We start from the raw sequence: 24628 nt of genomic DNA on the forward strand, positions 1-24628 counted from the left end.
TTGGGAAGTCTTAAAGAACTCTTAAAGAAATATACTGATGACTTTACTCTTTGGTTATACTTTCCTTTTGGGTGTTTGAGACCATACAATTGGCCCAAATAAATCAATTTATTTTTACACTTAAGGTCATTTGAGGATCTGTTCCTCCGGGGTCACATGGATTTGTGAGGAGCTCCTGGCTCCTTTATTTTACCAGTTCCATCTATGTGAAGCTAAGTCAAAGGTCCTGCTCAATCATGTCTGGCTTCATTTGGAAGCATGAATGAGATACTTCCTCTGAGTTGACCTTCCTCTTTGTAGACTGGGCACTGGTTCAAGTCCATTTCATGGGGTCTCCATGTCCTCCCTGAAGAGGACAGGTGACCCACCACAGTTACAGTACATTTTGAGAGATGTTCCATTGTTCCCTGGAACTTAGTCAACCTTAGAGGGCAAGGGCAAAAACTGTCCTTTAAGTCCCTCTGTCCACATTAGTATAGGCCTCAAAGGATGTCTGTTAAACATCCAATGAGGTTAATTCTACCAGTCTGGAACTTTTAATTGTCATGTGCTATGTAGATAAGTCTTGGGTAAAAAACCAAATATTCTCAAATAAACCTTGACTACATATATATTTTGTTCCTTAAACTAGTTGACTAAACTATGACCACAGAAATATTAAGATTATATGTATATTATTTTTGTATCATCCTTTGTATATAACAAACCTACACAGACCTTCATCACTTGCTTAGGCTTTCTCATTTTTTCTATTTTGGAAAACATCTCCATTCCCATATCCTTTTAACATCTTTTACATTCTCATTTTCTTTCTTTTTTTGTAATAATTTTTAGACATAATAGCATTAAGAAATTTTCCATCTGTTGTGAGATATGATTTCCTGTGGATACTAAGTAATGCTTATTCCCTTTTAAGGTTCTAGTGTCAAACCAATGTTTGAATAAGTTTTACTGGGGAACCAATGAATTTACTGACCTTCTTTACTGAGATAACTGAGGGGTTGCTGAGGTGTATGAATGACCTGAGGGTATGCACACTGGAAAGCCTTTACCCAGCATGGGTCATGCCTTCTCTTCCTTGCCTAAGCCTTCCTCAGACTGTATACTTTATTTAGCCCTCCCCAAATCCAGGAGACCATGTATGTTAAGGCCAAATTACATATAGTTGGCTGGGAAGAGTGGCTGGATACCCCAGTGAGGGTCCAATGACCCTGCTGGGCCCTCCTTTAATGAATGAGCACAACTGTCAACAAGCCCAGTTGTGACGATGTTTAGTGATCAGGCTCAGCTAAAGTGGTGATGATGGTAGTTATTTCATGCAGAAAGGACTGCTGTATAGCATCATCTTATTAAAAGGAAAAGGATGTGGTGCTAGGATCCACATATGCGGGAGAACATACGTCGTTTGTTTTTCTGAGTCTGTGGAGAGGACTTGGAGGGGAGGGAGTGGGCATGAGTTTGATCAAAACACCTTCTATGTATGTATGAAATTCTCAATAAATTATTTATTTTGAAGAAATAGGTCATCTTTATGTAAAATATTTTTGATACAGAGCATAGTTCAAGTTGACTCCATATTTTGATTTAACTTATAATACTGACCCAGAATGGAAACAAAATATAATTTCTTCTGTAAGTGACTTCTTGCCTATCTCTACAGCACAAACAATGGATTGTGAAACACACAGCCTCTGCTAGGTTGAGCTGTTTTCTACTTAGAATCAGAATGTATTTGCAGCATTTTGGTTGACAATTTAAACCCTGCCAATGAATCTGTCCAAGTTTTATAAGGTCAGGTTACCCCCTCAAAATCCCTACTCACTAACATAGGCTTCTTTAGGGTACTTATGATGGCATGTTGGCACCATGGATTGCAGGTTCAAGTGCCAGGTTTTGGAGTGGAAACTCAGATTGAATCTTATCTCAGTCACATCACAGATGCATGGCTTAGCTAATGAGCTCTCTTCTGGAGGGAATATCAATAGCCCTTTTTAGGTCTACCATAGGATTAACTGTCTTCATATGCCAACAAAACAACTACTATATAGTTATAAGCCAGTGCCTAGACTGAATAAATGCTACTAGTTTTATTAACAATAGCCTTATTTAAAAGTTTCCAGATGAGGAAGGTACAGGGAGGAGCTTGAGAATCCTTGCTCCACCCTGTCTCTTCTCTATGTCATTAAGCCTATTAATTTTGTTGACCCCATAGATCTGGAATATTCTCAAGCTCCACTAACTAACTAACTAACTAACTAACTAACTAACTAACTAACTATATATATATATATCACCATGTCACTGGCCTCTGACTCAGTTTCCCAAACCATCCTTCCTGAGTGCTCCATCTGTCTCTAAGTCCCAGTTTCCGTTAGGACCTCTGGTTACTTAGGACCTAGGGAGATAGCTCTGTTACTGCACTTGCCAACCAAGCATAAGACATGAGTTCTACTACCAGAACCCAAAAGAAAGAAACAGGTGTAACATACACACACACACAGTTATATTTAGAATAATGTCGCTTAACAATGGTCAAGGATCCTTTCAGGTAGAAAAACAAGACTAACAATTATAAGTTGGGAAGAAAAGTTGTGGACTGAGAAGGTAAACATTTCACTTTTTAGGAGACTATGAAATGGCATCATTCACACAACACTGTGCTCATGACTTCATCAAGTCATGAGGATCAATGGACAAAATAATGTCAAATTCTTTTGAACACTGTACCATTTAAAAGGAAACAAATTTGTTCCCATATTCATTAGGAGAAATCAATGTGATTAGTGATATTTACAGAAATGTTCCACTCCAAACTAACGAAGAGCCAAATGAACCTTCCTTCTTTTGATGCCTCTGCAGGGATCTTCGGAACTTAGTGATCGAAATGGTATTATCTACAGACATGTCAGGTCATTTCCAGCAAATTAAAAACATAAGAAGCAGTTTGCAGCAACCCGAAGGGTAGGCTATTTTCTTTTGTCTTGTTCAGGTTCTGTGGACTTGGATTTAAGAGGCTAACTGATTATGTTATTCTGGCGATTTGAGCACGTCTTTGGTTTTACAGGATTGATAGAGCCAAAACGATGTCCCTGATTCTCCATGCAGCCGACATCAGCCACCCGGCCAAAACCTGGAAGCTGCACTACAGGTGGACCATGGCCCTGATGGAGGAGTTTTTCCTACAGGTGCTTTATCCTCACTTGGTACAAATGGCTTTGGAAATAGTGACTGTGGATATTAACATACAAATTTTTTTCTCAGCAGAATTCAGATTTTCTGACTTAAATTTTCAATCAATCATAGCACACTCTTAAGGGACTTCAGAGAATTTAAGAATGTTTTAGATAAATATATAAAATAATGCTAAATAGCGTAAGATGACTTTAAAAGAGAGTGAAGTCTTGGATCTCAGATGTGACTGTCAAGAAAGAAAGAAATGGAAAAACATATTAGAATCGTGATGCTATTAAAAAGTAAGAACCAGAGTGGAGACAGCAAATGGCTTGCACAACAAAAAGAGCAGTGGAAGGATACACAGCACTTTGGTGCACATTCTTCTGGCCAGAATTTATCCCATACATAGCTGCAAAGGAACTCAGAAATAGATAGCCGAGGGGACACTTGCCTAACTAAAACAACAAATTGTTGTTAGGAAAGCGAGCCTGGAGATAGAGAACAGCCCTGTTCTCTGCTACAGGCACTCACCTTTGTTTCCTCTATTCGGTTTACTATCTCTGCATTCAAACTTGGGATACTATAATATAAGTGTGATCCTAACCACTAACATTAGCTTCAAATTCCACAGGTTAGATAAAGCATCAGACTTTCACAATATTGGCCTCACTTCAGATTCCCAAATGTAGCCATAAGACACCAGCACTTCTGACAAGCTAGTCACAAACTCAGTTCTTAGGGCCCATTCTACACTCAGTAATTTGTTAGCCCATAGAACTCAGGTCTAGTACTATACTACAATTATAATTTTGTCATATAGGATACAATCTAGTAATAGCCCAATGAATTACAAAAGTCTGGAAGCTCTAGACACAGAGTGTCTGTGTGGTCTCTTTTAGAGCATGTCACCTTCCTGGGTGACCAATATGAACCAGAAAGCTCCATGAACTTTGGTGTCCACAGTATTTTGAGTGTCATTACAGAGGTACAAGAAGATTTTAAGTGTCTTAAATTGAATTTTAAAATGAATGATCATGAAAGCCTGATAGTGAAATCTGACAGAGGCAACTAAAGCTGTGTTTAGAGAACATTTTATGGCATTGTGCTGGATAGCTTTAGTGTCAACTTGACACACCTCGGTTGAGGGAGCCTCAATTGGAGAATTGCCTTCATTGGACTGGCCTGTGGCCATGTCCATGGGGCACCTTCTTGATTGTTGAGCTATGTGGGAGGGCCCAGCCCAATGTGGATGGTGCCACCCCTGGGCAGGTGGGCCTGTGTTTTATAAGAAAGCAGGCTGAGCATGAGCCAGAGGAACAAGTCAGTAAGCAGTGATTCTCCATGGCCTGTGCTCCAGCTCCTGCCTCCAGGTTCCTGCCCTGAGTTTCTACCTTGGGCTCCCTGGGAGATGTAAAACAAATAAGCCCTTTCCTCCCAAAGTTGGTAGTGGTCAGAGTGTTTTGTCACAGCAATGGTGAGAGGAACTAGGACAGGCATTAAATGCTTTCTTTATTAGAGAAGAACAAAAGTTTAAAATCGATTATCTAGTTCTATCTTTAGAAGCTAGGCAAAATTTAAGAAAGTTAAACTAAAATAAATTGATAGAAGGAGGTGATAAATACAAAACAAAAATCAGTGAGATAGAGAAACAATAATCAAAATTAATAAAGACAAAAACTGGGTCCTGGAAAAGAAATGAAATTACTTGCAGAATCAAGAAGAGGAAAAAATAGACATTGAAAAGGGGATATTATTATTATAGTTCTTACATATGTCAAAAGGGTAAGAAGTATTATCAACAATTTATGTCAATAAAATTGGCAACCAAAATAAAATTGCCAAATTCTTTGAAAGTTATAAATGGCCAAACCAGACATAAGAAAAATTATAACCTGTACGTAACCCATAGAATCAATACCCATATCACCAAATGTCAGACGTAAAGATAGTAATATAAGAATTATTTCTAATAGCCCAGTGCTAGGAATACTTCAAATGTCTAACAAAAAATAGAAATGGAAAGCCTGGCATGGTGGTGTACACCTCCCAGCACTTGGGAGACAGAGGCAGGCAGATCTCTGTGTCCATTGTGAGGCCACCCTGATCTACATAGTAAGTTACAGGCCAGCTATGACTACAGGGAGACTCTGTCTCAAAAAAGAACAACAACAACAAAAAAATAGAAATGGATACATCATCTGTTGTGTAGTTTTATAATAAAATACAGTACAACAATACAAAGAGGATAATAAAAATAAGCAATAAATCTCAAAGGAATACATACTATAATTCCATTCCTTTAACATTTAAACACTAGCAAAGCAGTGACAGAAATGAGAATTGTAGACATGTGTACAGAGCAGGAGTCCCTGGCAGAGGTTACGGGAATGTTCGAGGGTAATAAAAACTCTCTATATTGACTGGGTGTTACACAGTAGGTTCATAATCATATGCTTCAGATTAGTACATTGATTTTCCCTCAATTTGAAAGAAAATGCTTATCATAATGAAGATACCTCATTAATGACTTATTTAAAACACAAACGTCAGTGTTAAAGTTTTCTGATAAAAGCGCTTATCCCTGAATAAGACACCTATATCAAGCCTGTGCTACCCCAGGCTTGGGACCCCTGAGGAAGAGAGGGCAGAAAGATTGTAAGAGCTGGGGGGTGGCGAGGATGACCACAAGAAAAGAGAGTTTTCCGAACAGCTTAGAAGTTACTCATGTGAACTTAGAGCAATGATCACAGCATGCCTAAGACCCATACAAGCTCGAGCCTGACAAAATCCCAGCATGGAAGAACAAACTATTGGCAACTGACAACTACTGGGAGAGGAGGAGTTGATTTTTTGAAAGGGTGTGATACTAGATAGGTTAACCAGGCTTCAGTGGATGAACACACACTGAAGAACATTTGGGGACCCAAACTTGATAGATATTAATATATATGACATAGTACATGAAATCTGATGAGGGTTCTATAAGAAGGGTACAGGTAATGGGGGATCTAAATATGAACAAAAAATGTTCTATGAAATATGCAAAAATTCAATTAAAAAAAGGAAAATAATTTCTGATAAATAAAACCAGGTGTGGTAGCATGCTGGGCCATGAGATTTGGGGGATTCTCCTGTCTCCATCTCCCACCTTCCTGTAGGAATACTGGCATTACAGACATGAGCTTTACATGTGTTCTCAGAATGCAAATTCAGGTCCTCACATTTGTGTCAAGCGTTTTCCTCACTGAGCCAGGCAGTCACCACTCTTCTTGAATATTTCAGAAAGGTAGCTAGTGATGAAACTGCTAGAAGGCAGTGAGTTTTGGCATCTGAGTTTGGGGATAGAGGAAAATTGATCCACAAGGCTACTTAGCTCCTCTGTCATCTCATTGCAGCAGATATCTGATTATTAGAGATTGCATCCCCAACCTAAAAGACTGCCTCTTGGAATGAGTATAGTGTCATGGTACTTAGGATGCTCTGTGATCTACATTTATTTGATTGTGCTTCTCAGAGTAAGGAGGTGTCAGGGTATTGGGTTTGTTTTGCTTTGAAAAAAAAGCAACAAGTCATTTGGATAGGCAGTTGTGAAACCCCAGAATGTTCAGAAATGAACAGTGTTTGAATGACCTTGTCACTTAAGGCAAAATACTTACGGGCCAAAAAGGAGTGAAGCATGGGTGTCCATGTGGACTACTAGAAAATCAAACTCACTCCTAACCCCCCTTGTCTCTTCCAAAATGATAATTTGGATTATGCAATCTTGTGTTGATCCCAATTGTTGGCATATCAATTATCACTCTGTGGGCTTTCAAAAAAGTGAATATCTTTAAAATCCCCTTAGAAACATATGCAGGAAAACCAGTGGTTAAAGATCACCGTAAGTGAGCATGTGCTTCATAAATACATTTCAAGTAAACCAAGTTTGTCTTCATGAATTCAAATAGGGTATTGATTCTCATAGGTAAAATGTTTTCTTTTTTGTAAATATTTTTACTGAATGTTGAGAATTTCATGCAATATATTTTGGTCATTCAGACCCTTCCCTATCTGCACCCCCCTACTACTCCTAGTAAGATGATTTTTATTGTTTTTTGTTTAATTTTTTTTTCATTCAGCTAAGTACATCCCATGAAGTGCCTAGGTACCCTTCCCCAAACCATAACTAAGCATCTTGGTGTATGTTTTTCTGTGAATGTGTGTGACATGTGCAGCTGAACTGGACTTGTATATCCATGCAGAAATCCCAGAAATCGCCAGGCCTGCAACAATTTGTATGTAGTTTTTCATTTTTCTAATCTTCAAATTAACCTCTATGAAACTAGATGTTTGTCAAACAACACTTCATCAAACCCCAGCATTTGTAGATACTCTTCTACTGTACCTCTAGTAAAAGCAAGAAGGGTTTTTCATTTCACACAGTAAAAACACGCTTTTATACACAATTTGCAGCCAGAGCTCTCCATTCTGTATGAATGTACTAAGGATTTAAATACTGGGTCATGTGACACACTGACTGTACTGGAGATTTTGAGACAAATCAAAGAAAGTCTTGTAGAAATTTTCATAGCCCTCCTTTGTAGTACACATACAGTTTGGACTTCTGGTTTACATTTGTTTTCTTCTGAAATTGCTGCTGGTGGTGATCAAACCCGGGGCCTACTGCATGCTAGCCAGCACTTTACCACTGAGCTATATCACCAACTCCTTTTTTTTAAAATTTCATTCTTACATTTATTTATTTATTGTACATGCATTTGGAGAGGCATGGGTGTGGCACATGTGCATATAGATGTCAGAAAACAACAACCAACAGCTGGTTCTTTCCTTCTGCCGTGTGGATTCCCGGGAACAGAACTCAAGTCATCAGGCTTGGTGGCAAGCACCTTTATCCACTGAACCATCTCATTGGAATCTTCTTCTTACTATTTTATGTAGATGGGTCAAACATAAGAAACGTAATATTGTAAAGTGAAGAAGTAATCGGACTTGATTTCAAAATCCCCAAATGTAAGCAACAGCTTTCCCTCTTAGTTGGGATCTGAGTCCTTCCCTTCTTACCTACTTGGGCCCTTTCTCATCTACACACGTCTGTGTGCTTCCCCAGATGGCTGTGAAAAGCAAAGAAACAAAAGGAAGGAAAAAGGACTTTGAACATCACAAATCAGATTACAAATAAGAACGGTTGGTAGTATTTGTTTTCCTCTTGGTCAATTTTAAGTTTTACATTTTCCAAGACAAATTCATCAGTGAAACATTTTGCCATTTTGTACTTCAAGTTGGACTTTAAATATCCTGTGCCTTTAACCTTGAAGATTCAATTAATTAACTATCAAATACAAAAATTTCAATTTTAAAACACTGTCCAAGACAAGCACATGATTTAAAAAAGTAGCCAAATGCTTTTTATTTTCTCGTTGCAGAACATAACAGTACACTTGGAAATCCTTCAACTGGTTGTTTTGTTTTGTTGTTGTTTGTTTGTTTGTTTGGTGTTTTTGAGATATGGTTCCATAGCCTGGGCAGCATGTGCTGACCTGGAACTCATTTTGTAGCCCAGGTTGGTCCAGAACTTTTGGTAGTCCTCATGCTTTAGCCATTAAGTGCTGCCATTAAAGGCATGAGCCACCACAACTAGATCTTCTATTGGTTTTGAACAAAATTAGAGAATTAATATATGTTTTAAATATTGTAAATAGAAGTTATAAGAAGAGCTTTTAGAACTCTTAATAGTAAAAAGTGTGTGTGTGTGTGTGTGTGTGTGTGTGTGTGCGTGTGTGTGTGTGTGTGTGTGTGTGTGTGTGTTCATATTAGAAAAATGCAGAAAAATTTTGGGCTGTGTTAGGTCTAAGTCAGTAAGACTGGGTGAGGGCAGCACTCACAGTGGACTCTCCTATATCAATCAGCAATCAAGAAAATGTCCCACAGATATCCCCACAAGCCAGTATGACCGAGGAAATTCCTCAGTTGAGGTTCCCTCTTCCCAGGAGTAGTGTCAGCTGATAAAGGACAAGCTAATAAAGACCAAGCTCTTCCCATCATCCTTATAAACTTGGCCAATATTGCCCCTGTGTTACGTGCAGCTGCCTTAGGTTAACCCTCTAACACCATAGGAAGTTGCAGTCAGAGGACCCCAGATTATACCTAGAATTTGCATACCTGAGAAACAAGTATTTCAGACTCTCAACTAAGCAACCGGTGAAAAAGTAGGCTGGGCAGGCCCTCATCTCCAAGGCACTTTCACAAGCTTGTGTTGTTTTCCAGCACATGCAATGCCTTTCATTTGCGTGTTTAACATGTCAAAACAGATGCTTCTGACTAAAATGAATGTGTTTGAAAGATGCTCTATTCATTTCAACTGTGACTGCCATGAAAGACAGATTACAGATGGGACACATCAGACAAAGAATAACCATTTGTGAAGCAAGAATGCTTTATTATTTTTCTCTTTTTGAATACATATTAGCTAGCATGACGATAAGTTAACATAATTAAATCTAAAAATAACCACCTCCATTAAAATTTGTTCTTATTTTACTGTGAGTGAGCATAATAACTAAACAAATATTTTCTTTCTTCAACTCATTATTTCAAGACACAAAGAAACAATTTTGTGAAATCTGTATTTACTAATAAATACTGTCTTATTAACCAAGGCAAAGCAAATGGTTTGGGGACATGTTATTAGTAAGGATAAGAAAAAATAGTGATTTTTAATCTTTAAATCATATGTGATCAAACTCCTCTGTTGTCTTCAGCATTGCAGATGTCATATAAAGTATGTTATTTCAAAGTAAATTTCATTTCCCACACTACCAAAAATATGCTTAGTCAACCCAATCTCAGCCAAAGATCTGTCATTAATGAAAATTACAGATATAATATCCCAAATTGAATGAATGTAAAAAACTGTGGCAAGAAACAAGGCTAATTCAATATGTTAAAGTCAAAGATAGTTTCAGAAATTTTGAAAGTGCTGTAAACAGTAACTAAACAAGGAATTCAATATTTTGTAATACATTTATAATAAAAATACAAAATTATGTTTTAGCATAAATTTTATTGAAAGTAGGTGGGGTAGTTGCTGCAGTCACTAAATGTTTAAATCTGCTTTCTGAAGATTTGAAAGGGCCATTTTTAGGAGTGAAGGAAGGTAGTCATATGATGGACATTCCCTATGTAAGTTGTCCAAAGATGACTGAATAAAGACATAGCCTCTCCAGCTAAACTTCTCCATCTAAGCTTGCCTGTAGGACCAGTGGGGCTCTCACATTCTGCCTTTGCCTGACAGTGGCCTTTGAATGTTTATTGATGTTTCTCCTGTGACTAAAACCTAGGTTTCAGTGCAACAAGATTTCCAAAGTTTCTGTATTTCATTCTCTTTTAGTTCTTTCATTTCTTTTTTTTAAAAAAAACTAAAAAAAAATTTATTTTATTTTTTATTTTATGTGTATGTGTGTGTTGCCTGCATGTAGGTAAGTGTACCCATGTCATGCAATGCCCACAGAGGTCAAAAGAGGCTGTTGGATCCCCAGGGACTGGAGTTATGGACAGTTGTTAGCTGCCATGTGGGTGCTGGGATTCAAACCCAGGTCTTCTGAAAGAGCAGTGTTCTCAACCACTGATCCATCTCTCCAGCCCCAATTCTTTTATTTCTTTAAAGCCATAGAATGCTTTGGTTTCAGGGAAATGCAAAAAAAAAAAAAAAAAAAAAAAAAAAAGAGAAGGGAGCTTGCACACCCATCTGACTAGAGCTTATACTGTTAGAAATGCAGAAAAACAATTGCTAGCTGTTTGTCATGGTGTTTCAAAGAAGAAACCTCAACAATCTGCAAAGAAATTGCTGAGATAGGTCTGAGCTGTTAGAGGCTGAGCATCAGGCTGTCTTGTTGCCATCTTGATAGGACCACTTCTTTTGCCTCAGCAACCTACAGGCTCAATCCTCAGAAAACAGTGCTGAGACCCCACCAGGGATATCATTGAGAAGCTCTGTGTAACAACTGTCTAGATTTTGTTCTCACAATTTGCATAAGTCAATTTGAACACCAGAATATGTACATGTTTAAGCATATTGCTATTGATTCTTTAAAAAGTAGATTTTTGGCTTCCTGAACACAACTCAACTTAAAGTATAACCTCCAAGAAAAATATGAAATAAGTATCTACGGAGTGACTGTTGCTTTGCCCCTTGATTTCATTTTAATAAAAAGTAAATAGGCCCATGCAAGGCTAGAATAAGAAAACTGTACAAATTACACTCAGGGAATGAAGCTCTCCTTTTTAAAAATCTCTCTCCCTCTCCTTCAGTGGTACTCCTCTGGGTCTGGTTGACTTTAGGTCTTTCAAAGTGTAACTCGGGCCCCCTACTGACCTTGTACCATGGCCTTTATTGAGCCCAAAGAATAAATAACACTTTGAATATTTATAAATAAATTGAATAATTAATGCATCTTAACATTCAGTATGCTTTAGCAATAGGAATTTCATATTCTAAATTAATTGTGAGGTGAAAGAAGAAAAAAAAAAAAAACCTCATTAAATCTCCCATTCTACCTATAGGAAGGTCAACTCTGCATATGTCAAATGCCCAAACCATAGATGGAAGTGTTGTCATTTGACATTTTATAAAATACAGCTCATAAAGAGTGTGTCATCAGAGTGCCTTTTGGGACCCTAAATAGTCTTTGGGGGGGTCTTTCAAAGAACCATACTTTATAAAAATATAGAGGCTGGAGAGATGGCTCAGGGGTTAGACTGCTTGCTGCTATTCCATAGGACCTGAGTTCAGTTCCCAACGCCTACAACAGGCAGCTTACAACCAATTACACTATAGCTCTAGGACATGTGATGCCCTTTTCTGGCCTCTGCTGCCATTGCATACATGTGCACATTAAAACACACACATACACATTAATAAATATAAAAAATAAATTTTAAAAAATCTTATTGCATTGCATTCTTAAACTATACACAGCAGCTCCTTAACAACAGTAACACCTGTCAAGTGCAACCTAACTGCATTTAATAAAATATACAGTCAATCAGAGGCAGTAGTATTTGCAAATATGAAATAAATATTTCCAATATCATATTTCATATGAAGTATATCAGTAGTCTTATTTCTATTTAAACAATACTAGTATCATTATATTTTATCAAAAATGATATTGTTAATCAACAATAAACTATTAGACATTCTTCAACCTTATTCTTTAAAATTGTATATATTTATTTATTTTTATTTTATGTGTATGAGTATTTTACCTTCAGGTATGTAAGTGCACCTGTGTCATGAAATGCCCATGGAGGCCAGAAGAGGGCATCGAGTTCTCTGGTAGTGGAGTTACCCATGGTTGTTAGGTGCCATGTGGATGCTGAGAACTGAACCTATGTTCTCTATAAGAGCAATAAGAGCACCCAGTGCTTTTAACCACTGAGCCCTTTCTCCAACCCCCTTGAAACTTATTCTTTTTAAAATTATTTTATTTTTTATTATTTTTATTTTATTTTATGTGTATGGGTGTATTGCCTGTGTGCATGTAAGTGTACCTGTGTCATGCAATGCCCACAGAGGTCAGAAGAGGGTGTACGATCCCCTGGAACTGGAGTTATAGATTGTGGATGGTTGTTATCTGCCATGTGGGTGCTGGGAATCTAACATTGTTCCTTTGCAAGAGCAGCCAATGCTCTTAACCACTGAGCCATCTCTCCAGCCCCTTGAACCTTGTTCTTAACAAGCTGAAAATCAAATCCATATTAGCATTCATATCTGTTCTTACCTAGATCTCTTATTTCCATCTTTTCTCTCCATCAAGAGGCCCATTTTCATTCAGACTGGAGGTTTAAGAACCATTCTTATTCACCCTTAGTCATCCCTCATATTCTTGACAAATTAATCTTTCAAAAGTAGAGCTCCTACCATGTTAGTTCCCTGCTAGAATAAGGAGAAAAAGTTAATGTCTCTTTATTACACTCATGCCATATTAAACACTCACTATTTTCTGTGACTTAAAACCATCCAAGGTATGTATTAGATACCCTCCAAATATCTTGTGGTAAGATATTGAATAAATCTTAGTCGATGAGTAGAAAGATGTGCTCATACACATTTCATTTGAAAAATAAAGTCTAATCACAAAATCTTGATTTCTACAGCTTTGATGATATAGTTGGCATCTTCAAAAAAGAGGGAAAAGGACCACAGACTTGATTATTAATTACTGCTTAATAATATACTGAGATGACTAATCTATGGTAACTAGAAAATTCCTTCAAAGGTTTTACCTTTTATCATCAATGGGTTGCAATACTACAGTGAAGTTTACAGGTACTAAAACATTCATAACCAACCCCATTCCCAGAGAAGGTCCCCAGAAGAGAGAGAAACATTTGGGTAAAATTATACAAAGATAGACTTGAATTATATAAATAAGAGAACAAGTACTGCTGCTTAAGAAATGAAGATGTGGCTTTTTTTTTTCTTTTTTTCTTTTAGTATTTTTGAGACAGTGTCTCCCTGTAGCCCCAGCTGGCCTTGAACTAGGTAGACCAGGCTGGCCTTGAACTCACAGAGATCTGCCTGCCTTTGCCTCCCTAGTGCTGGGATTAAAGGCGGGAAGATGTGGCTGTTTAAAGTTTGTATATAGACTGCTCACTGCCTTAGATTCTCTAAGTCTCATCTGTGCTATTTGTATTTCTTTCCCCAGGGAGACAAAGAAGCTGAATTGGGTCTTCCATTTTCTCCACTTTGTGATCGAAAGTCAACGATGGTTGCCCAGTCACAAATAGGTAATACCAAAGAATGGTGGTCCTGGAAAGGGAGTACGATTTATCACTTTTCAAATGTGCATACTGTGTTGTTCAAAGACTTCCAGGCGAGCCTCACTCTATATTTATGATCAGTTTTGTCTTTAAGCTGATCTAGATGGTGCTGAATGAGAACTATTGAAATGACCTCACGAAATGAAGTCAATGAAACTGTTACCTATGATCACGGTCAGATGTTTTCAAGCTCTTCACCTACTTTTCAAGGAACTAAAATAAAAGCCCGCATAGATTTGAAAAGCAGCAAGGAAACTTGAATTAAAGCAAACCGGTAGAAACAATTAGAACACACTGCAAAGGAGCAGCTGCCCACATCGGTGATGATACTCAAAGACCCCAGACTACAGCCTAGGGTCTTTTCTTATGGGGTTTAAAGGAAGGAAAGTTTGGTTCTCTATTTTGATTGCCAAATTAAGTTACATAATCTTTTTTTTTCCTATCCTGCACATCCCTTCCCATAATGCATCTGATTTTAACCATACATATGCCCAATTATGCCTCAGTATGCTTGCACCCCAAAATAGTTCAGAATATATTAGATTTTCCATTCTTCTTAGCCAGATACATTGTCAATATATTTGTATAGAAACTGTCGAAGTTCGATTATTGTTAAGGAAGGAGTTTTTCCCATTGCCCAGAATGGGATGTAGATGTAGCCAGATCCAGGTGGGCGTCTGAGATTGCTAGGTGAATTGTTGAAGAGGGGTATATGTGCATAGTTCATGCAGGTCTAAGAGATAAGCTGCTCAGTGCATTACTAGAAGGGGGGTTGTATAATGCAAACTAAATTGAGACCCATATTATTAAACTATTTCCTGGCTTTACCACTTCAAAACAACACTAGTCAATACTATTGTTATTCTTGACTCTAACCCTATAAAATATAGGACTTTCATCTTGTGCAAGGGACTGGGTTTTTTCAGTTGTTGTTGCTTCTGATTATTTTCTGTAATTTAATTCTTCAGACACAAGGAAATTCAAAGAAAATATTAACTTTACCATTGTGTTATTGCTGATTTTCCATAATATGCTTAATGTACTGACTCTTTTTCTTTTAGAGGAAAAAAATTCTTGAGACATGAACAGATAAGTCAACATAGGGAAATTTACAAAATTATATTTGCAACCACGATTATTCTTACCTGTATTTAATGTGTTAGGAACTACTCCAGTTCATTATTAAAACCCATGATTGTTATGCTGCATGGTTCAATTATTTGTAATAGTATTTTGTGAGCCAACATCCTCATTGCTAAGCTATATGACCAATTAATATAAAGATGGCCATCCTTCCTCTGGGGTTTGGCTCTGGTAGCACTTCTCACAAGTCTGCAGGGCAGGCAGTGTGAGAGCTGCTTACTCCAACCTATCACCCTTAATGGGAAATTTCCAATAGAGAACAAAACATGGGTGCCTATTACTGCTCAGAAAGTGTGATTGCTTGTATGTAGACTGTAGACCTCAGCTAATGATCTGGGAATGACTGACATCCTTGAGGTTGGTAGCTTTATTGTAAATTCCTGTCCAGTTGGTTAACAAAAGTGCTGATCATTGGACATTCTACCTGTGCCAGACAGTTAAAACTCTGGGTAGACAATTGACATTGCTTTGATTTGAAGGTGTCCATGAAGACACAAATTTATTGACATGTTAAAAATTAGAGATGTGCCTCAGCATGTACTATGAGAAGTATTAATTACTTTGGTCAAGCATCCAATGGATATTCTGCATATATTCAGTGAACTGTTACTTAAAGACCTTCCTTATCATCATTTTCTTGCATTCAGATGGTAGTCCATGTTTCCAGATGTGATTAAAGCAACAAACACTTGATTTCAAGCACTCTTGAAGGCTCAAGGTGTTGAGGTATACCCATAGCATAACATAGTTGTCTCTGGGGTTGGAGAAATGCATCAGCATTTAAGAGCACTGGCTGCTTTTGCAGAGGACCCAGGTTCCATTCCCAGTACCCATATGGCAGCTAAAAACCATCCATGACTCCAATTCCAGGGGATCTGATGCCCTCTTCTGACTTCTGTGGGCATTGCACAACTCGGGTGTGCTTACATACTCGTACACATAAAATAATAATAATAATAAGTTGCCTCCTCCTCTATCTAAACAGTGGACAGGGCCGTGTTCTTTACATGTCATTTTCTGTCTTGATGAGCACTTTAAATGTAAGTCATCACTCAGGCCTGACAACTCAAAGTGGTGGAATTAGTGCTGTCTCCTGGAGATGTTACTGTTCTATCTGCTGATTTGACAGCACATGCCCACACTCTGTGAACTAACGCTTTACATTCAGAGAATAATAAACAGCAATTTGGAATATTAACACATTGGCAGAGCACTCTGACTGATACAGTAAGAAAAGCAAAGTAGCTTGGGGCCTGCAAGGGATGGGGGAAGGACTTAAATTAGTTGGTTTCTTTGGAGCTTAGATATTACTTTGATACATAAGAGGATTTAGCAACCAACAATCAAGTGAAGACCATTCCAAAAGGGTAATGATTCCTATTGTTGAGATGAAATAAACTCCTACTCGTTAGAACTGGCTCTCGTGGTAGCAATAGCATATAAGGTTGAATACTGAATAAGGCAATGTACTTGAGCTATCAAATTTAAGTGGTATCACTTCTACTGTTTAACAGATTATTATATAGAGCACTTAGTTAACAGCCTCCGAGAACTGTGTTATTGCATTAAAATATCAGAGGTAAGTAGAATCAATACTATAGTTAATGTCGGTTCTCCTACAATATACCAAATTCTCTTCTTTTTTACTTATTTTGGAATTCAGGAAACTGTAAAACTTGAATTTAGTTTTGTGTTTTGTGTGTGTGTGTGTTTTCTTTTTTAGGTTTCATTGATTTCATAGTAGAGCCAACGTTTTCTCTTCTGACAGACTCAACAGAGAAAATTGTTATTCCTCTTATAGAGGAAGCCTCAAAATCTGAATCTTCTAACTATGGGGCAAGCAGGTATACTATTTTTACATCATATCTCATCTGTATGATTTTAATAGTTTTTTTACTTAATGATTATACTTATTTCTCAAAGTGATGCAGGGTTCTTACAAGAATTATTAGGCAGTATTGCCCCCTCGTGGCTCTATATTGTATTGCATTGCCTTTGCAACTAAGAACTATTTAAAAAAAGAGAAAAGAAATGAAAGTACCCTGGGGTGTGTTAAGTAGAGTCCCTAGTCCTCTCCACGTGAGAAAGGAGGCCTGGGAGGTTAGCAGCTACCATGTGCTTACAACTGGGCCTGCATGACTACTGTCCTGTTTCTCCAGGTGGTTTTGTAAACTTGCCCCGTATCTTGACCTTGGTGCCTTTGCTTTCTTTGGTCGTCCATATTAGCACATCCACCATCGTGGGGTTCCACGTTGCTGATTCCCTGAGGAGATCAAATATGAAAGGTTCCATGAGTGATGGGAGCTATTCCCCAGACTACTCCTTGTCAGCTGTGGACCTGAAGAGCTTCAAAAACAACCTGGTGGACATCATTCAGCAGAACAAAGAGAGGTGGAAAGAGTTAGCAACACAAGGTACAGTCGATTATGATGCCTGTCACTTGGTGCCTCTTTCTTAACTCTAATCATTTGGATGTTCTTACACTCAATGTATTTTTGATAAAATATGCAAACTCTTGGTGCTGTTTGAAATTTATTTGTGAGAAAGTTGGCTGCGATGCTAGCTAAGTAGGACTTCTGCTACGTACACCACCTGAACTGCAGGTCTGTTTGTGATGTGGATGTGAAGGATGGGACAATAAAATGGTGACAAACTGTGGCACAAGCGCCTCTGTGCTTTGTCAGGGGTGCTTTCAAGGTTTTAGCACCAAGTAGCGTCACAAGCTCCTCCTGTTCCCACCTGTACTTCCAGTAATTCATTTAAGAATAAAAGCTGGGGCTGGAGGGATGGCTCAGCGCCTAAGAGCACTTGCTATATTTGCAGAGGACCCAAGTTAAGTTCCAAGCACCCCATCAAGTGGCTACAACAGCCTTTAATTCTAGCTCCAGTCACCAAATGAATGCCCTCTTTTGGCCTCCAAAGACAAACGTGCATATACATAATTAAAACTAAAATAGATCTTTTAAAAAAGAAAAGCATCGCAGATTATTCTCTTTTGTTTGATTTCCAGCATATAGTTGTTTTTGTTAATGTTATCCAGTTTTAAATTGTTTTCTGTGGTGAGGTAAACTTTACTTCTTCTCATCACAAAAACACACAAAACAGGCAGTTTGTTTACTCAACACTAGTTTTGATGATTAAATAATTTATTTATGTAATCTAATCAGAAGTAACCAGAGGAGGAAGCACTGTATGACTTGGCTGTTACTGCTATTGTTAAACTTACAATGCTTCATAAAAGAGTGTGAGGGATTTAGGAGCAGGATTTTAATTTTAAATAGGGAAGGTCAGGGAAGAATTCACTGACTGAGAAAGTGATAATTTTAATAAATGTGAGAGGAGATAAGGAAAAGGATCTGGAAGAGTTCCACAATGCAAGGAATGGTCACCCCACGAACTGGGAAGTGGAGCTTGCCTGACACAAGAAACAAGGAGGTCTGTGAAGAGAGGAGGAGCTGAGCAGGTGGGAAATGCTGCAGACTGTGTGCTGCCATGAGGAATGTGGGGCACAGTACTGGTCTGTGCCCTTAAGACACAGGAAGCCCAGTGTAGGGTTCCCTCTCAGAAGAAAAAGGAAGGAGTACGCTGAAGGTTTAAAAAGGATTTCTCAGGCTGCAGAATGGAAAATATTCTTTTGTTTGGGAGACAAAAACATCACCACGGATACCAGAAAGAAAGCTATTGCTTGTCATACTGACAGAAGATGGGAGATTAGTTTAGTAATAATGAGACTGTGCCTGAATTCGGAAACAAAATGACACTGGCTTGGAGCAGTAAGCATGCAAGAAGATGAGGCGGAATTTAGATTCCAGATATATTTGAAAGGAGAATTTACAGGATTTGATATCAGAATGGATTATGAAATCAAGAAAATGGATCTATTATGATATATACATACATATATTAACTATATGTTTGTATACTATATATACACAGGCGATGTATAGTGCTATCTGATATATACATTTTATAACCATACACATAAATTCACTTATATGGATATAACATTTCATAATAAAAATGAAATCTGACTGCTACAAAAAGACATCTTCTAAAATAGTTTCAAAATCAGTGACTATCAGTCACCTATTACCATTTTAGCGTCCCATGAACAACTTCTAGCCTTAATACACTGAAGTGAAAGCTTCTTCACAATTGCATCAAGATGATGATGGTCTGATGTTCATCATGGGAGTATCCCAGAGGTCTGTCACCATCGTATCACATCTCACATTCTTTCTAGTACATCTCAAAATCTCCAGAACATCCCACCAATCCAGGGGCAATGAAAGACTGTGGATCCTCCAGCTATAGTATGTAAAGCTCAGGGATCATCAGTAACACTCTTTTTAAAAGAGTAATTTCATCTATTAAGCCTTCTGTTAAGATGTTGGACATGGGCATTCAGAGATGGCTCAGCAGACAAGAGCACTGGCTGTTCTTGCAGAGGACCCAGTTGGTTTCCCAGCACCCACATGGGAGCTCACAATTGTCCGTAACTCCAGCTCCAGGGGATCTGATGCCTTCTTTTGGCCTCTCTGGACATTGAACACATAGTGCACTTATACACACACAGGCAAAACACTCAAACACATAAAATAAAAATAAATGAAATTTTAAAAGTTGTGCCCATCTGTTTAGAATTATTATTTGTAGACCTCTTTTTGACATGGGGTACTTTCAAAAAGTAAAAAATCCTTTCTATCATCCCATAATGGTTCAGTTTTTGGTTGAATTTATCCATTTACAGTGGTAAAATATCTTCATAATTTCTCAGTATCTTATGTCTTTGTCCAATCTCTACTTTTTCTGTACTATTTAAGGAGCTGACAGAAGATTATAGGAGGTTATGTGATTATTCTTGTAGTGAGGTTGGCATGTGGGGATAATAAAGAGAATTGTGTGTTAATTTTGCATCCTGCTACTTTGCTGAATGTATTTATCAGCTTTAGGAGTTTTCTGGTGGAATCTTTAGGGTTTTTATGCATAATATATCATTTGCAAACAAGTATACTTTGACTTCTTCTCCTGTTTTTATCCCTTTATTTCCTTCTCTTTTCTTGATGCTCTAGCTAAGACTTCAAGTACTATATTGAACTGGAGTGGAGAGCGTGTCCACCCTTGTCTTGTTCCTGATTTTCGTTTAAATAGTTTTGTTTCACTAATTTTTCCCCTTCCCACCCTCTGGGAGACTGGCTCTTAACCACCGGGTATCCTGGTTCTGGTGCTGGTTACTAAAACCAGCATAACACATCTCTATTTTGGGTTTTATATAGTTTATATGACGTTTGGGGGGGGTGCCTTACAAGAAACGACTACCCATAACCCATGCGCTATTCAAGTCCGGCCCCTGCCCCAAGTCCATCAGCTTTCCGGCACCTCTGCACCAACTGGCCCTGCAGAGTTCCCGCACAGGCTGTCCCCTGTCGTGCACAGTTTCAGCCAGCCTTGGCACTGGCCTCTGGTCCCAGCGCCCACGTTCACACCTCGCTCCCGGAGTTCCAATATGACCTCTGCTAACTCTCTCTAGGCTCACTCTTTACAGAGGAATGAGTGATTGTCGGGCTACAAACCTTTAGTATGTTGAGATATGTTCCTTTTATTTCTAGGTTCTCCAGAAATTTTATCACAAAGTGATGTTAAATTTTGTCAAAGAGCTTTGCTGCATCTAATGAGATGACAGCCGTGGTTTCTGTCCTTGAGTTTATTTATGTGGTGATTACATTTATTGATTTATATAAGTTTAATTATCCCTGCATCTTTGCGATGAAGCTGATTTGACCGTGGTAAATAATCTTTTTAATGTGCTCTTGATTTCTGGTAATGATTTTTATTTTGTTTTGTTTTGAAACAAGGTCTCCCTGTAGCCTCAGCTGGCCTGGAACTTGCTATGTTGACTTGACTGACCTCCATCTCACAGAGATCTGCCTGCCTCTGCCTCCTGAGTGCTGAGATTAAATGCGTGTGCCACCATCTGGCTCAATTTGCAAGAGTTTTATTGAGGAGTTTTGCATCTATATTCTTGAGGGAGATAGGTCTCTAATTTTATTTTTCTATTGTATCTTTATCTGATTTAGGTATTAGTGTAATGCTGGCTGCATAAAAATTTCCTTTTCTATTTTAAGAAATAGTTTGAGAAGCATCAATTTTAGTTTCTATTTAATGGTAAATTTATACAAGTGAAATGGTTTCACTTAGTATTCTGTGCCATTTTTTTTTTCTGTTTGCTAAAAGACCTTTTAAAAATCCACTGATAAATGATAAGAGGAAAATCCAATGCATGAAACATTCTTGCAAACTTCTTCTGTATCTACATTTGCTGTGCTTACTGACCCCTCGAGTCTAGTCTCTTGTTCTAATTTTACTTTGCTATATGAACAATAGCTTCAAGACTTCAAAGGAGCTATTGTGGTCCTGGAAAACTGTTGGGTTAGAAAAGTAACAGTGGGGATTTGAAGAATAGACAAGATAGTGAGAGGGAAGAGGTGGGTAGCTTGGATGCTGCACTTTTAATCAGGGATTATGGGGCAGTAAGCTCAGTACTGTATAGGAGGCAGGGATCGGCTTCCTATGATAGTTCTCCCATTTAGATGCCCCTCACATCTAGTAGGAATTCCATGTGTAACTAGAATTTGGCTGTATTCCTCACATAGCTCACAGAGCAACAATATAATCCTATGGACTAGCCCAGTTACTGGAAGCTTTGTTATCTTAACCTTACATCTCAGTGACTGCTATATGCCAATATATATATATATAAAATGTGTGTGTAGAGAGAGATACATACACACATATATATATATGTGTGTGTGTGATATATGTATCTTTGTACTCTCATTTCTGTTTTCTTTTTAAAACCTTTGAACTTCTATATTCTCTCTTACATTTTGTTTCCCACTCTGCCTCTAAAATTCCTGTTTCTCAGAGCAATTTAGTTCTGGCCTTAATCCACCCCACAAAACCCTGATACCTTGATAGTTGACCTGAAATGACATCTATACCTGCCCACATATTCAGAAAATCACCATAGATGTTACTAATGAGTTCAGTGTTTCCTTTTTGAGAGTAATATTTTCTTACGTTTTAATTTTTTTGTTACTTACTTGAGATACTATACTAGAATATTTTAGTAAATTGGGTTTAAGATTATATTTGCTACTTTAAAAAACTAGTGACTTTTCTCAATAGGAAACAAAAGATTTTTAAATAATAGGTCTGAAGTCATGTATAAATTCTTTAAAAATTAAAAAATAAAACTAAGGACTCGAGAGATGGTTCAGAGTTTAAGAGCACTGGCTGCTCTTGCAGAAGACTAGGTTTCAGTTCCCAGCACCCACATGGTGTCTAACAACTGTCTGTAACTCCAGTTCCAGGGAATCCAATGCCCTCTTCAAACCTTTGTGAGCATTGCATGACAAGGGTACACTCACATACATGTAAGCAATACACTTATACACATTTAAATTTTTTTTAAAAATCAAATATTGGCCGGGCATGGCAGTGCATGCCTTTAATCCCAGCACTCGGGAGGCAGAGGCAGGTGGATCTCTGTGAGTTCAAGGCCAGCCTGGTCTACATAGTGAGTGCCAGGACAGCTGGGGTTACAGGAAAACCCTGTCTCAAAAAGACCAAAAAAAAAAGAAAAAATCAAATATTAATAAACAAAACTAGGAAGTCTTTCTCCTTAAAAGTAATGGAGATATTTAAAATCAATTGCTAAATGATTAAATTTGTTATAATTAGCATAATAACTTAATTGCTTGTGATGGATAACTTATTACATCAGCTAGCTCTTTGTTCCTATAATAAAAATAAACAAGATAAGCAAATTAGGGAGGAAAGAGTTACTTTGGCTTACGATTTCAGAAGTTCCTGTCCATGATCACAGATTTCATCATTCCAGGTCTGTGGTGACACAGCATAACGTGGCAGCAGGAGGATGGCAGAGGGGCTGCTGCCTCACAGCACATAGGGGCAGAAAGAGAGTAGGCATCCAGGGACAGATGCTCCCTGGAGGCAAGAGCCCAGTGACCCACTTCCTCCAACTAGACCCCATACCATTCAGGGCTGAATTCACAGGTGGATGAAGATAGGGTCTGGCCAATTTCTGAAATGCTGTCAATGGATCAATCCATGTATGAAGTTAAAGCCCTCATAAGCCAATTCCCACTCAAAAGCCAGTCTGCTGACCATCCAGCCTTTAACACATCAGCCTTGTTGTGGATACTTCATATCCAAAACACACTCTAATTAAACTTGATGTATTGCTATACAATCCTTCCCCTCATTTGCAGAAATGTATTCCAATACTATAAAGGGCATGCCTGAAAACGCACATAGAACCTAATCTATATACTATGCTTTATTCTATGGGTCTATAATTATTATACATATTTAATATGTAAATTAGGCACAGTAAGTGGCAAAGAACATTAGTAATAAATTAGAAAGCTATAATAACATACTATAATAAAATTATGCAGATGAGCTCTCTACCTCTTTCTCAAAATATCTTCCTGTAATTCTACTTGAAAGTCATATCAAAATCCACAAAAGAGCATCAGCTCCTGTAGTGTTGTATTCCTATAAATAATTTGAGTTTTGTTGTATTTGTGTTATTAAATAAAATTAGTTCAAAAATACATTTTTCATGATAAAAAGAAGCATATTTTTATTCATGCTATTTTAAATTGAATCTCAGAATATTATCTCTTCATATAATACAATTTTATATTCAAACAAATGCATAGTGACACTTTTTATGTGTACTAGATTAATAGCATTTGTAATAACCTCTCATTAAATTCTGAGAGTGTTTGCTTGAGCTGAAGTGATTAGACTTATTTTGAGTACAAGTGTCAGAAAAGGTTTTAATAGCAAATCAAAATATGTTAAAAATTAAGACAACTATGGTAATTATATTTATTTTTATACTTTTACCACAGTAGATCATATGGACATGATTAATTTATTACACTGATTACAGATTTTTTCACTACTTTATCACATTTTCTAGATTTGTTATAATGAGTACCTTTTTTTTTTCAGAAACAATAACAATCCTACAGGACTGTAAATTTTTCCTTAATATGTGGTGACAGCTTTCATTTGACTTGGCATTTTCAATATTCTTCCTGGAAATCTACCTGGGCCTGAGTGAGAAAGGGAATCCACTTTTGCAGATTGCTAAATTGACATCAGAAACCACATACATAACAGCTACAATATCCTTAATTGACCTGGCTCGACTGGTGTGGAACAGATTCACTCGCTAGCTACTACATCAGCATCTTCATGTCTTCAAGTATTTGTTCAAATAGTATTTTGTGCATCTCTCTTTGTTGAGATGACATGATGAGGGCCAATAAATTTTCTTGGAGCAACTGATGAGTAATCTCTTCATTTCTTCACTCAAGGCTACCCTGAAACTCTCTTCAGCTGCCCCTTTTGTAAAAGGCCTTAGTGCAAATTTTACAGATTGAATTTACCT

General features: G+C 37.7%; 1 protein-coding gene across 6 annotated transcripts in view; it reads left to right on the forward strand.

Moving 5' to 3' along the window:
* The window catches only part of Pde1a (phosphodiesterase 1A), a 405541-nt gene that overhangs the window by 363396 nt on the left and 17517 nt on the right, over positions 1-24628 (forward strand). For all 6 annotated transcript variants that reach the window (XM_008827946.3, XM_008827948.3, XM_029561050.1 and 3 more), the window contains 5 exons: positions 2860-2961; positions 3065-3185; positions 13881-13962; positions 16862-16982; positions 17365-17552. In XM_008827946.3, coding sequence (XP_008826168.1) covers positions 2860-2961; positions 3065-3185; positions 13881-13962; positions 16862-16982; positions 17365-17552 — 614 coding nt within the window. The remainder of the gene's footprint in view (positions 1-2859; positions 2962-3064; positions 3186-13880; positions 13963-16861; positions 16983-17364; positions 17553-24628) is intronic.

The sequence above is a fragment of the Nannospalax galili genome, unplaced genomic scaffold, assembly GCF_000622305.1.
Source record: "Nannospalax galili isolate Female #2095 unplaced genomic scaffold, S.galili_v1.0 scaffold892, whole genome shotgun sequence".
Taxonomy (NCBI): domain Eukaryota; kingdom Metazoa; phylum Chordata; class Mammalia; order Rodentia; family Spalacidae; genus Nannospalax; species Nannospalax galili.